Source organism: Xyrauchen texanus, chromosome 40 (genome assembly GCF_025860055.1).
Source record: "Xyrauchen texanus isolate HMW12.3.18 chromosome 40, RBS_HiC_50CHRs, whole genome shotgun sequence".
NCBI classification, from domain to species: domain Eukaryota; kingdom Metazoa; phylum Chordata; class Actinopteri; order Cypriniformes; family Catostomidae; genus Xyrauchen; species Xyrauchen texanus.
In genome coordinates, this window is record NC_068315.1 from 22,873,928 (window position 1) to 22,889,198 (window position 15,271).

The window sequence follows — 15,271 nt, forward strand, 5'->3', positions numbered from 1 at the left end:
ATTTAATAATTCTTATAATATTATTATCATTATATAATATAATTTTATTATAAGCATTAAATTTGAACTTGTTTACAAAACAATAAATTATAAAATCATAATTAATTCCTTTTATTTCTTTAATGTATTTATTAACTGTTATTGAGTCTTTACATTTTATGTGCAATAATGAACCATATAGAGAATTAAAATACTTTTTTACAGTTATGTACAAGCGACGTACAGTAAAATGTGGATTAATTAATCTGAAGAATATTGTAAACAAATGGTTTTAAATGCATGTCAGCTTATATCAGAATATTCATGTTTAATTTTGTATTCTCTCAAAAGTTAGATAATTACTGTTTATTCATTGATTTTCTTTGACTACAGTATATTGATGAATTGTAGATTTTGCAAAAGTAACCTGAAGTAGAACAACAATAATAAAGAACTTTTTGTCCTTGAAATCTTTTTCCCCCTTAGGTTTTCTGCACACCTGCAAAAAAAAAAAAAATTATAATAATAATATATTTATATATCATTATATACATACATTTTATTTTATTATTTTGACCAGAGGGTGGCGCTCGAGACTATGTTTTACTAATATATTTTGTAGCTTGTCTAGACTTTCAATGCAGTGCCATGAGGAAACTATTTTCTCTTTCAGAATTCAGATATGCAGTTTCATCTAAACTACACTATTTGAAGGGCTCAAATGCATCTTCTGCAACATAAATCTGTCCTTCTTTTGTTCTTCTGGATGTTGATTTTATTAAGAAAACATGAAACAATGAGTAGTTTTATTTAATTTAAATGTATATAATATAAAAGTTATTATAAAAATCAGATACAGTGTATAAAAAACAACAACACATGATCTTAAAATAATTTATTTGCTGTCTTGTGGGCTGTATTTTAGACTAGTGCAAATTCATGCAAGCAGAGGGGAAAAAATGTGTCTGTATGCTGTCTGCATGGGTTACCAGTTACAACAAATAATGAAAACCAGTTTGAGTCATTGGTAATATAATGTGATTGTTGACCAGCCACTACTGCTGTACACACATGTGCTACAATGTCTCAGTTATATCTTGCTTTAATATGTCATCTTTTTGTTCAGTGTAAAGACTGCAACAATGGCCAGTTTTTTCTATGCTACACAGTTTATTTTAAATCATGACATTTCAACACGCATCATCAATCTTTGAACATGATTGAATGTTGTTTTTTGTCCAAGCACTTTTTCGACTCTGCGAAAACAAGATATCAACACACAAAATATAGCAAGAGTAGAAAAGTGCTGCTGAAAACAATGATTTAATGTCATTGCTTTCATTTCTCTGCTCCTACTGATGTTCTTTATCACACCCTCAATCTGAACCTCACTCTGACATGAATTCTGACCTCCAGTGTCATCTGGCAGACATGATTCATTGACTTGAATAGCAATGGAACCTTCATCAAACCTATGAAGAATTCTGGAGATATCGTTTTCACTTTAATCACATTTTCATTTTGCCGACCCCCACAAACAATAGACTTCTTACTTGGCAGCTGACAATGTACAGTGTATAATTCCCCAATAAGGAACCAATTGCACTGCAACTGAATTTGAATCCCTTGTTCTAATGGTTAGAAATGTTCATTGCCATCCAAAGTCCATGCCTGCCAATTGATAGAACTTCATGTTGTGGGGCTGGTAGAATTCCCTAAGTTTCTGTATGACCTCCGGGTCAATTTTAGGGTGAGTTCTGCCTTTGGTTTTGCCTAGACAGTGGGGTTTGCTACTGCCTTCTGGCTTTTTGAGGCAAGGAAAGCCCTTTGTCTTGTTAAAGAAGAAGTGTTTGTCTGTAATGATTCTCTGCAGACCAAGAAAGTCCTGTACGCGGCCCAGCTCACCCGCTGGGTCGCTTATCAGTCTCTCTCCGTGGACAAAATGGATCTGCGAGAGTGGAAAGTAGGCCAGCCACCGCTCCAAGTGCCTGGCATACAGTCCAATGTACAGAGGGCTCCAAAGAGAGTCTATCTGTCCCATGGTTCTGTTCTTAAATGTCAGGTTCTCAAAACTGGGGATATCTGGGGTTTTGGAGATGATCTGGGTGTAGTCTGAAATGGCACGGGTGATGGGGTCCCTCACCACCACAATTAGCTTGATGTCCCGAGACATGGCATGGATGCGGGCTGGTGTCTCTGGGGTGACAAAGTATCTGGGCGTCTTCTCCATTACGATTTGCCCATCAAGAGCTTTGGGCATCATGCTCCTGAAAGAGATAGAATAGAGTTAAGGAAGTCATCAAGAAAAGTGGTCTTGCTTTTTTTTCTCCTGGCTTGATCCGCCATCAATCAACCGTTTACACTGGTCCTAAGATTTGTTTTACTTATGACCTATATTACGACTGCCAACACAGTATTGATTGTCCAAATCACATCACACCCTCAGCACCAGCATCAGAAGAGGATCTTTGGCCTAGCAAAACTGAGCTAATGAGGTGACATGGCTTTTGTCCTCAAGCAGATAAGTCAAGGCCACACTGTCCGCTCTGTCTTTTATTGGGTGTAAATGAGAAGTCAGGCAGCTCCCTGCATGCTCTAAATGTGCATTTGTAAGGTTTCTTATCGTGCAGATGTGCAGCTGGCATCAATCTGAGAGGGTTCCAAACATACAAGGAAAACAAACTGAATGTATGCGTCTCATTCTTACCATTGGCAGATGGGACTCATTTGTTTTAAGTGGCTCATGGGCTCACCAGTTTAATGGTCCACCTGCACCCCACCTGCCCATACAACACAACAATATCTAATGCCTATTTAAGGGACTCCTAGTAGAAACTTATCAAGCTATGAGAAGTTAAATGAGCTCTTGCATCTAAAAATAGTTAATTTGTGTTCAGCTAAAAAAAATTATGTTGATACCTTGATTGGGATTTTAAAAACGTCATAAGTGTCAGAACTGTGGTGCAGTTGGTAATGTTAATGTTCATGGGGATGCGTGTCATGTTATGACTACATTCCCACTCTTGCTCACTCAAATTTCCTAAAATGTAAGGTACTGTAAAAGAACACTTTTTTATATATATACAGTTGGTCAACCTATAATATTAGTAAAATATTTTATACCTCACAATTACATTTCTGCTACTTTTACTTTAAAAATAGATTTTCCCCCAAAACTTACATTCTGCCATTATTTTGCAGTGTCATATATTAACTTTTTTATTAAGGGGCAATATTTGCACCCAGATTTTATTCTGTGGCATTTTTTTCCTTTTATGAGTACTTTTTGTTTTTCATATAAAAGTGTCATCCTTTAATGTAAATACTTTCAATCAATTCATTAAAATGCATATTCAATCTGAGTAATTAGGTTGTTACCTATTCAATTAAATCAGGGTCATATTGTGTATTATACTGCATCATTTAATATACAGACAAAACAGAACATTTCATTACAGGTGCATTTTTTTAATTTTGGGGGCATTTTTGTCCATTTCTGTGGCATTTTTGTCCCAGAGCCCCCATTATTTTTTTACCCTTTCATTTACCCCAAATGTTGTTCCAAACCCATATGACACAAAGGGAGATGTTTGACAGTAAGTAAAACTTTTCACTTTCATTGCATCTTTTTTCACCCCATACAAAAAAAATTGTGACTAATGCTGCTATTTTGCCTAATATCTACTTTTGTGTTCCATAGAAGAAAGAAAGACTTATAGGTTTCTAACAACATGAGGGGCAGTAAATTATGACATGATATTTATATTTTGGGGTGAACCCAAACCCCTTAAGAAACCCCTTCTATAAAATAAATAAATCATTACTGATATTTGCTGCACAAACTGTTAAGACTCAAATGATCAGGGACCTTAAAAATAAGTTTCAGCCACACATGTATAAGATGTTGAGATGCTTCAGAAGGATATGCAGAGTAGACATCAAAGAACTGCAAAAGGTTTAGTGAACTTTCACACATATCATCATTAGTACTTTTGGGTGTTTAACAAGCATATATCCTGCTTTCTCCTTATTACCTCAAAATGACCAAGCAGGCCAAGTTTTTATTCACCCAATAGGTGTCGTCGACAAGTAAATGTAGAAGTCATGTATTGATGTATTCATCTGTCTAATGTCAGAATGTTTCAGAAGTTCAGAACAAGTCATTTTTGCAGCTTAGTTTCAATAAAAGGTATTTTTGAACTAGGAAGCTTTTGAGTTCTGAAAGTGACAGTATGTTTACATTGTACATCAAGCTGTTGTATTTAAAAAGATCAAGGAATATGTGATTTCTCAGAATATATATAAGAAAACTAAAACAAAACAAATAATTTTGGAATGCCAATCTTTTGTCAAAACCAATCAGACTGATTAACTACTCATCAAGGTCACACTATTGAAATGTATAAGTCTCATGGGCCAAAGCAACAAAAGAGAACCCACAAAGCTGATTGCCTGTCATCAAAGAGATGACAAAGACTTGCTGTTAGTCATGCTGTTCAGAGGGGTCATGGAGGACAGACCATATGATGCCTCCAGTGTCCTTTGGCAGAAGACAGACTCACATTGCTGTGCCAGCCGTCCCTGCAATGCAAGCTCCTATCAATACAACAGCTATGCCAATCCCCAGACCTCGCTGCATTATCAATGACTTCATCTGAGAAAGCACTTAGCGTAAAGACTTCCCTGTTTACCTATGCTTTTTATGGGGCCAACAAATCTATTAGATCCCGCCATTAATTATTCACTCACTTCTACTTATGTGACCGCTTCGAACATGCAGTGGACTATCCTCTGAGATTTTGTCCTCCAGCTAATGCAAGAGTACTTTCTGATGTCCATTCACTATTAGTAATAATACGATACAGGGGAATGTGTTTAATAATACTGAATATACAGTGGATTGTATGATGCTAAGAGTGTGCCCTACAATTTGTACAGCACATAGAAGAACATAGATGTCGGTGTTTGATTGTGAAGATTCTTGGAAAGTAAGTAGAAAACTCTAAGAGCAAATATAGGCAAATACGTCAAACTGTGTAGTGTAGTCATGGGTTTGTTAACACAAAAAATGTCGGTGCACAAATAATAGATTTTTTTAACTGTAATATGAATAGGAGTGAATGACAGATCAATGTAAAATTCTAATTCTGTTGTGTAAATGCAGTTACAGATATAAAAAAATAAAACTTTTTCAGGATTCCATTTTTGTTATCAAGAAATTCCAATTCATGGGTGGCCCTAGGGGTGTGTTTTCCGAATATTTTCAGTAAAGCCCTGAATGTTTTTATCATATTGTAGTGATATCAAAAGGACCAGTGCTTTGGTTTTGAATTGATACTAAATATGAATATTAATAAGAATATTTAATATGAAGTAATACTGTATGTAGGTTAATTATACCATGCTTTCTACAGTATAATACCAAACACAGATGCAATTCAGTACCCTCACACTATCTTGATGTCACTCGTGCAAGAAGAGCGTTTGCGGTTGCAGCTGTGTGTGAACGAAATGCACACTGTGTTGGCAGTCAAAATGCCGTCTTGGTGAGATATTGGAAACTGTGTTGAGTTTGTCAATCCAGACGCAATAAGTATCAAATATTTAGTTCTATAGATCTATAACCCTGAAAATAATGAGTAATATATGTGGTCACAGATTTTGCAAACATTAAGTCACAAGCCAAGACATTTGCAAAACTCTTTTATTATGAAAGAATGCAATAACCCTTGTAATTTTTGGCAAATCAAACAACTATTATTTATAATAATCGCCTGATTTAGCCTATCTACAGCCTGCTATCTTCTAAACTAACTTAAAGAGATAGTTCACCCAAAAATGAAAATTTCCTCATCTGTTCCTAACACTCGTGCCATCACAGATGTGTATGACTTTCTTTCTCAGCTATCTCAGCTCTGTAGATCCATACAACGCATGTGAATGGGAAACAAAAAAAAATTGTCCAAAAAGCACATAAAGGCAGCATAAAAGTAATCCATAAAACTCCAATGGTTAAATCTATACCTTCAGAAGCTTTTTGAAAGGTGTGGGTGAGAAACAGATCAATATGTAAGTCCTTTTTTATTATAAATTCTCGTCCCTGCCCAGTAGGTGGTGATATTCACGAAGAATGCAAATCTGCAAAAACAAAAGAAGAAGAATGTAAAAGTGGAGATTGCTATTAAAAAGGACTTTAATACTGAAACATACGTAACATTTAATCTACACAATCTATTATATTCTGATATTTCATCAGGGCCCAATACATATCCACAGATGTCTGTGCTACGCCTCGAATACGCACTGGCCATAGAACCACCTCTGGTACATAATTTTTTTTTTTTATTAACACTTTCACTAGTAGTAATTTCATCCCTGATATCAACTATGACAGGGATATAATATCCCTGATATTAACTAGTGAAAATTACATTTTTGATATCCTGCACATGATTAGCACTTATGTGTTCATGTTTTAGTTATACATCCATTGTTCTGATGGAAAGTGTATAACTTAAGTCACCAATTCTTTTAACCATTTTAATCACCTTTATGTCTTCAGAAGTTTGTTTAAATGGTCCTGCAGTGGGATCATTGAATTTTTTAAGGATAAATATTACATGTTGTTTCTCATGACTATGAGGTCATAAAGTTGCATACATAATGGTTGTTTAAGATAGTTGTAGGACATGTCATCTTGCAAAGTATGCTTGGTATTTTTGGTTGTACAATATGACTTACGAAAGAGTCACAACTCTGAAATATAGCTGAAAGATAACAGAACAAAATTGTCAATGAATTATCAAGAACAAGGTCTGGATTCAGTGGACATGTATGTCTTTGTTTGTAAAGTCTTCACAGAATATGAAGATCAATCTAAGCAATATGGACTTTTTGTAAGCTTTGAAGCTGCTTCATTGTTTTCCACATTACTCTGTGTTGTCCAATCCCAACAGCCCAAAGGAGTCAGTGCATAGGTCTCCCCTAATTGAGGCTGCATTTGGCTGGGCCTCTCCGAGGTATACTGAATAAACCAAATGGTGCCCTGGGTATTGATCATGATGGGGGTATGATAATTTTGGTCTCAGCTGGTGTGGGGGTGGCAGGTGGAGTTTGTAGATGGGCCACTCTCTGGCCTCATCAGCAGCTTGCTGTGCACAAACAGATGTGAGGCAATTACCCTGTCTTCTGTTCAGGCATCAACTACAGCAATGGATGTTATATACATTTCTTTCATTCCAATGAATCTGTTTAATGGAACGATGCATCTTTTAAAAAAAACATGTAAAAAGCTGAAATGTATGTTGATATGCATGAATTAAACAGGTCTGCAAAGGACTATATAGGATGGAATTTTTAAAGAATTAAAAAGAAAGTACTTAAACCAGGGACTTAAACACATTTTCCACTAATGACACTGCACAGAACCAGCAGAAAGTAATGTGTTCCAAATAGCTGTCAATTCTATATATACTATTTTAGAAAATTAAACTTTTTATTTTCTTAATGTTGGCCAGTTATGCAAAAATGCAATTTGATGAAGACAATTATTAGATTCATATAAGTCTCACATACAGAAAAGTGGAGTAGGCATGTAAGCAGTAAGACAATAGGGATTTTGAAGTATTTGTGTGTGGGTTTGAACCCAACCATGCATTTCTTTGCATATAGAGGCCATTAAAGGCCCAGTCAGTTGTAACTCTGCCCTGTCCACTTCCCAGAAACATCCATCATAGAGGGGCTCAGACATTACCTCCCTATTCCTGTTCCCCTGAGGCACCTAATGAGAGCTGAATTACCAATGGAGCATCTAAGCCTTATGTTGATTTTATAGACCGGGCATACAGTATACTTATCCACATCTAGCAAAAATAAACATACATAAACAGAACTACTTTCACACCAGGCATCCATATTCTGCCAATGGCTGTAATTTTCAAACAGCATTAAACATCTGACAGTCAGAACTGCCCTGACCATGTTTAGTTTCGTTTCGTTCACACGCCGTACTTCATTGCTGTCTGTTTGAAAAGCATGTGGTAATTGAGGTTTTTAAGTGTTTGTTGCAAATCTCACTATTTTCACTGTTAAATATTCAAAACGTTCTTCTATTCCTCTGTTATTATCATCCTACTCCACTATTTTGGTGAGTGTATTCAGAATGTCTTTGTGAAGTAGATGTACTACTCATATCGACAGAGAGCATTAATAATTAATCAACATAAAAATAAAATAAAAACATCCTCTCGGGACAAGCATATGTTTTTTTATAAAAGCATCTCTATGATTAGCAATAGGCCTACAATTGTTTTGGTGTTAGAAAATATGCAACCTGAAAAAGCAATACCCCCCACCCCAACAAAAGGTCTGGCTCGGAATTCAAGGGTATGGATTTAAACGCCTTTTTTAATGACTTCTCAATGAATTGCAAATTAATTCTCATAATTCAATGACATCAGATGCAAAACTGGCAAATCAAATTACACCTCACCCCAATGAGTGACACAGCACTATTATCACTAAATAGAACATTCCAGAAGGACTGAAGAAAAAAACACACCGCTTATTTCACAGAATGATTCCTGGAAATCATTCTTGCCGTTTTTGGTTTAGCTAGTCTGTCCCACCATTATTCCTTTGAATCAATATGCTATACTGATGCTTTTTAATAGACTTCAAAAGCTGCAAATGTACATTTATGTTTCAATGATCTCACAAGGAAACAGGATGAATACTGGTGTTGTAAAATCTTTTTTTTTTTATCTCAAATATTTTTCTAATTCCTCTTTATACAGTAGACCACTGACAGTTCTCTATTGAACTTAGAGAGGAACTATCTCGTGCAGTATTGAGGGTGACTTCCAGCAAATAGATTTCTTTAAAGGAAAATGACAGTATTGGCGCCTGAAACATGACCGTGGAGCCTCTGTACAGATCAAGCCTCGGTAGGATAAAGCCTCTTGCTAATTGTAATAGAATCTGCAATAACCAAAGTTAACTGGTCTAAATCCTAGCATGAACTCAAGGTCAAGCATTGGGGCCAATCAATTGGAGAAACACTATAAGCACAGAACATCCATCTATCACCTCATTCTTGTTCTCGATCTTATCTGAGCTTTACTGTCATTTATTTTCCCTTTGTTAAAGATCTGAATTGTGAGACCAACATCCCACCTCGCACTTACACCAACAGATTTAATCTACACTTGATAACAAGATTAATGACTCGCCCATCCCATTAGACCTGTATAAGTCACTGACTCATTCCAACATTTGTGTTTGGCCAGATATCTATAGGCCCTCTGACCATATGAAGTCCCTGGCACAGATCATTATGTTTGGTGGAAAAAGTGACTCGGGTTAAAGATCAATTGACAGGTCTCACAATAATGTCAAGTGGGCTTTCATGCTGTGGGGTCCATCTGGTCCTGGCGTGATGACAATCTGCCTCATCTCAAAAAGATCCTCTGAGCATAACACAAGGGATTTATGAGCCAACATCACACACATGCATACACACAATGTAATATCAAAGCAATAGCCTTGTGTCAAATAACTGCAGAACTGTTTTCTGAATTCCAAATCTTTTTCAGCGCATTGTCCATTTAAATGTGGGCATAGTCTAATTATATGGACTAAGCAAGCCAATTGTGAATCGACAAAACAATCAATCAACTGCTTAAAAGGTAAGTAATTGAGTTTTGTCAACTCTCTGAACAGTTTGAGGGTAGCGTGACCAACCATATTATCAAATGGTGTGACTTTATTGAAGCCACTGACAGAATATCTGATGGGCTAGTTGATCAACCTGTAACTGTATTCTGTAGTAGGCAAACAAACAAATAAATAATTGATCTGATGCCTAACAATAAAATGCCACACCACATTAGTGTCTACCACACCCCTATTAGCTAAATCTGTCAGTTCCTTTTAGATAGCTTAGAATGCCAAGAGCTTCCAATCAATGATGATACAAAAGACATATTTCAAATTGAGCTCTATATTCTCTCAAAAACCAACTACTACAAGTGTTCTCGATTAAAAGCAACATCTGGCAACAGCTCCAGAGATGATTAACACTGCCAATTTATATCCAGCCCCACTTTAGAGATTGCGATGGCAAGATGGTTTTATTCATTTCATTCCTTTGTGAATATTATGATACAGCATACTGTTATATTGATACCACACCTCATCAAATAATACACTTATGTTCATCTATGAGGTCACACAGTGGTAAAATTCTCACTTGCCTTAGGGCAGTAGTGTAAGCTCTGATTTGTGTGCGGAAAGGTAACAATGGGAGTAAAACTTTACAGTGTCCACATATTACATGTTTACATTTACAGTTATTTGTTTAGCTTTTATCAAAAGGAATTTACAAAGGAATACTATGATATAAGCAATACAGAGTGTTCATGCAAAGTTCCAAAATTGCCTGGTAAAGTATACAAGTAGCCTATTCAGTGTTGGTATTAATGTACTACATATAATCTTCATGGTTACATGTGGATTACATTATCAGTTTTGACTTTAAAAGATGTGCAAATCGATGTTTGATTTCATGTTTTCTATTTTTTAATGAGTACAATTTGGTACTTAGTATACTTAAAATTAAGATTATTGTCAAATTATGCAATAAGTAATCCAAAAGTAATCCAATTAGATAATCTAAAAATCTAAAGCATTACATTGCTGATTACAATTTAAATTGTGTCATTTGTAATCAGTAACAGATTACACATCAGATGTAATCTACCCACACTGTAAAAAGTGGTAACCTGAAATTGTTATTTCTTAATAACAGTTATAAGAAACATTTCTACCCGATTTAAACCTTAAAGGAATATTCTGGGTTCAATACAAGTTAAGTTTAACATTGATTACCTCAAAAATGTATTGTTTGTCCCTTTTTTCTATAAAAAAAAGAAAACATCTGGGTTACAGTGAGGCACTTACAGTGGAAGTGAATGGGGCAAATCCGAAAACATTAATATACTCCCTGTTTCAAAAGCATAGCCACAAGATGTAAACCATATGTGCGTTAATGTGATTTTAGTGTGATACAATCACTTACAAACCTTTTCTGTGTAAAGTTAAAGCCAATTTTACAACTTTGTTGCCATGATGATGCACTGCTGTAAACCCTTAAAAAAAACTTTCAAAAGATGATTTAAACAACTTTACAGCTTAAATAATACATACGTTTTAACCAAAGAATTAATGTGTTTTTTTATTATAAACTTCATATTTCAACCTTTAAACTCTCCAAAAATTGGCCACATTTACTTCCATTGTAAGTGCCTCACTGTAACCTCGATTTTTGCTTTTTTTAAAGAAAAGGAGGAACGAGTCTCAATAGTTTTTTGTGGTAATGAATATTATGCCACAAATGCTGTAAACTGAGCTTAACTTGTATTGAACCCTGAATATTCCTTAATTTTTTTTGGTTTGTGTAACCTAATGTGTTCAGGTTGGTTTATGGATCTTTTTTTTTAATCCCCCTTTTCTCCCCAATTTTGGCATGCCCAATTCCCACTACTTACAAGGGTCTTCATGGTGGCGCGGTTACTCACCTCAATCTGGGTGGCAGAGGACAAGTCTCAGTTGCCTCCGCTTCTGAGATTGTCAATATGCGCATCTTATCACATGGTTCGCTGTGCATGACTCACTGCATGTGGAGGATCATGCTACTCTCCGCGATCCACACACAACTTACTACATGCCCCATTGAGAGCGAGAACCACTAATCGCGACCAGGAGGAGGTTACCCCATGTGACTCTACCCTGCCTAGCAACCGGGCCAATTTGGTTGCTTAGGAGACCTGGCTGGTGTCACTCAGCAAACTTTGATTTGAACTCGTGACTCAAGGGATGGTAGTCTGGTTTATGGATCTTAAATAATTGTATTAAATAAAAAATACAAATAAAACAATAAAACTTTTCTTTTTTATTTGCTTGAATGAAACGAGTTCATTTAGGTTGATTTAGTGCAAAATTGCTTATGTTTTACAATATGTGGACATATTTGTTACCAATTACGGTTCCACTCCTTACATGTTAACACAGACTTGTATTTAACAACAACAAAAACAATGCAATTAAAAAAGATATCCTACTCCTTAAAACAATGATATATTAATAACTGAGTACTTACAATGTAACTACACAACAACACTAATGTTAGATGTCCCTACAGTGCCATTATTACCTGTACCAGCTGAGTCCACGCGCGTAGTGCCTGTCAAAGAAATGTGGTTCTGACCCAAGAGCTCGGATGTCAGGATGAAGCCTGAGGAACTCCAGAAGAGCTCTGGTTCCTCCCTTCTTCACTCCGATGATTAGAGCGTGTGGAAGTCGCCGGATAGCGGTCCAATCTTTCCCCGAGCTGTTGGCTGGATTTACGCTCTCTTCCATCACGTAGTCAGGCGCCGTTAATATTTCTTTGAGAAGGGTCTTATTATTACGCTCTCGGTACCATCCCGATAAAAGCCACGGTGGGTTTTTGGAACTCTCCACCAAGTCCGATTCGCAGCATACCAGCAGATGGTAAAGGAGAGAGACGCATATAATGCTCAAGGACAACATGATTACAAGTTTTTGCAATTGTCTCCGGATGTCCAGGAGTGGGTTGTTAAAAGTTGCCATCCCGCTGAAAACAGTCCGAAGACGGCCATTCTCTTTAGTACTTTATTTGTTTAACTTTGACGAGCTGGAAACCAAGTGTGCGAATGACAGCCGGTGCGTCTTGCACTGGTCTTTAAGAACATCACGGTTCCCATTCAGTGCGCGGCGCGTCTCTAAATATCCGTTTGGTTTTGAGAGTTTCATTATAATAGAGAGATTGGATAGACCTTTTTGTGTCGTATTTCCATACTTTGCATTGCCAGCAAAAATCTACTGATTGTAATATCCGCGCTGGAGTGCGGAGATGTGCCACTGGTCCCCGGGGTATTCCTGTCCTGGTACTGTTCACATTCATTCATTCATGAAAGTGCGCGCAGCATCCTGCTTAGCTTAAGCTGGCTTTGATTGGAGGGTCATGGCTGAAGGCGGGTTTAATTCAGCTGTACTTACAGAGAGAACACAGATCCATTAGATCAGCTGGAGGTGTTAACATGGGGTGAAAGATGGCATGCATTATGTTTCCATTATTTGGATACAGTGATATGTTTATATGAGGTCTATACACAAAGGGCCCTTTGTATGTGAAAGGAATTTATTCTCCGTTTATTAAAGGAATACTTCAACCAAAAAATAATATTCTATCAACATTTTGACCACTCACCCTAATATCCTTTAAAACCTTTGTGACTTTATTTCTTCTTTGGAATACAAAATACATTAGCTGGGTTTCTACCCATGTTTTTTAATGCAAATTTGGGGATTTTGCATAAAAAATGCTTGGTGGAAACACCAAGATGCAAATACATTTCCAAAATGTATTTTGATTAGAAGACATGCACATAAACTACAGCGAATATACATTTACTAATATATTCCTAGAGAATGAATTTAGGTATTATATATTGGACTTTCTATTCCAGAGAACACAAACATAGGTGTCTTTGTTCTGAATTGCATATAGACAGCATACAATAGGCCTATATGTTTTTCCCATTACATATCCTCAAATGTGACATGCTCCATTTTAACCAGAAGAAACTAGGCTTCAAAAGTGTTTTGAAGAAACTAGGCTTTAGTCTCAGCCTTCAAATGATGTCAATTGTATCACGAATTCTAAACAATATTGTTTTGATGTGCTTTAATGCTTTGTGTGCAGATCATGGCAGCTGCACATTCAAACAGAGCGGCACAACACTCACAAACATGAATGAATATCAGAGGTTATGTTGAAAGAGTACAGTACAACTTAATTATAGATAGACAGACAGACAGACAGACAGACAGACAGACAGACAGACAGACAGACAGACAGACAGACAGACAGACAGACAGACAGACAGACAGATAGATAGATAGATAGATAGATAGATAGATAGATAGATAGATAGATAGATAGATAGATAGATAGATGTGATTTATACTGTATACCCTGATAAGTCACTGATTACCCAAGAATATTTAAGTACCTGTAATAATTGTTTTTAATTAAATTAATTAAAAACAAATTTCAGCTATTTATAAAAACATTTTTGGCCTTTTAACAACAAAGTTAGTGGAGAGGAGACAGGAAATGACAGGGAAGAAGAGTGGGAAAGGACCTCACGAGTCAGGATTCAAACTTGGGTCACCCACAATGCATTAGCACCGCATGTCAGGAGCGCAGTCCTCTAGGTTATGGCTCTGACATCTTTTGGCGAGTCCATAAACATTTACTCAAAAAGATAGACTCAAATAAAATTAAAACATTAGTACTCATTAAGAAAATGTAGAAGTTTATTGTTGGGTCAACAAAATAACTGCTTTGATTGCTACACCGATAATGTTTATAAGTTAGAAGTAATATTCGGGTTTACCGTGTACACAGCACAGTGCAAATGTTTTTGGCACTTGTGAAAATGTTGCATAGTGAGGATGTCTTCAAAATTAATGCCATTAATAGTTTTCATTTATCAATTAGCATCATACAAAGTCCAGTAAACATAAAAAGCTAAATCAATATTTGGTGTGACTACATTTGCCTTTAAAACAACACCAATTAGGTAGGTACACCTGGACACGGTTTTTCTTGGTTGTTGGCAGATAGGATGTTCCAAGCTTCTTGGAGAATTCACCACAGTTCTTCAATCTATTAAGACTGTCTCAGTTTGCTTCTGTCTCTTTATGTAACCTCAGACTGACACAATGTTCAGTGAGGGGTTTTGTGGGGGCCATGACATCTGTTGCAGGGCTCCCTGTTCTTCTATTGTAATCTATTTGCAAAAGTAATGTTTGGGAGTCTAAAATGTATTTTTCCTATTGACACACTAAAGCTGAAGATATAAATAACCATCTTAAGACAAACACTTTTGTGAAACATTTTAAGTGCCTAAAACCTTTGCACATTACTGTATATATATATATATATATATTGACATTTCAGTCTCAAGGCAAGATCATGATTTCAAGCTCAATTACGTTTCCTAGCCATTTACGCATGCACAGAGGGCTAGATCAGTGGTTCTCTACTTTCTGGGGAACTCTATTTTAACACTCAAAGTCCCGAATGACCCCCTCTCCTGCAAACACTCCACCCCATCCCCCAAATTAAATTACTGACATGAGTAACATATTCATTTGTTATTTTTTGAATGAAATTAACACAGGCTCAATGAACACAACAGTATGC

General features: G+C 36.3%; 1 protein-coding gene across 1 annotated transcript; it reads right to left on the minus strand.

Annotated features, from left to right (window-relative positions):
- Positions 1–1,334: 1,334 nt before the first annotated feature.
- Positions 1,335–12,627, minus strand: LOC127633820 (heparan sulfate glucosamine 3-O-sulfotransferase 3B1-like). Its single transcript, XM_052113150.1, has 2 exons — positions 12,191–12,627; positions 1,335–2,246 (listed from the first exon to the last, which is right to left on the minus strand). The coding sequence occupies exons 1-2, from the start codon at positions 12,625–12,627 to the stop codon at positions 1,628–1,630; spliced, it is 1,056 nt and encodes a 351-aa protein (XP_051969110.1). The 3' UTR covers positions 1,335–1,627.
- Between the last annotated feature and the right edge of the window lie 2,644 nt (positions 12,628–15,271).

Bases quoted from the DNA above. Each gene is read 5' to 3' on its own strand.
- LOC127633820 (XM_052113150.1), bottom strand. From the start codon at position 12,627: ATGGCAACTTTTAACAACCCACTCCTGGACATCCGGAGACAATTGCAA. The intron at 2,247-12,190 runs GTAATAATGGCA...TATCTCTTTCAG, and splicing joins CGTGGACTCAGCTGGTACAG to GAGCATGATGCCCAAAGCTC.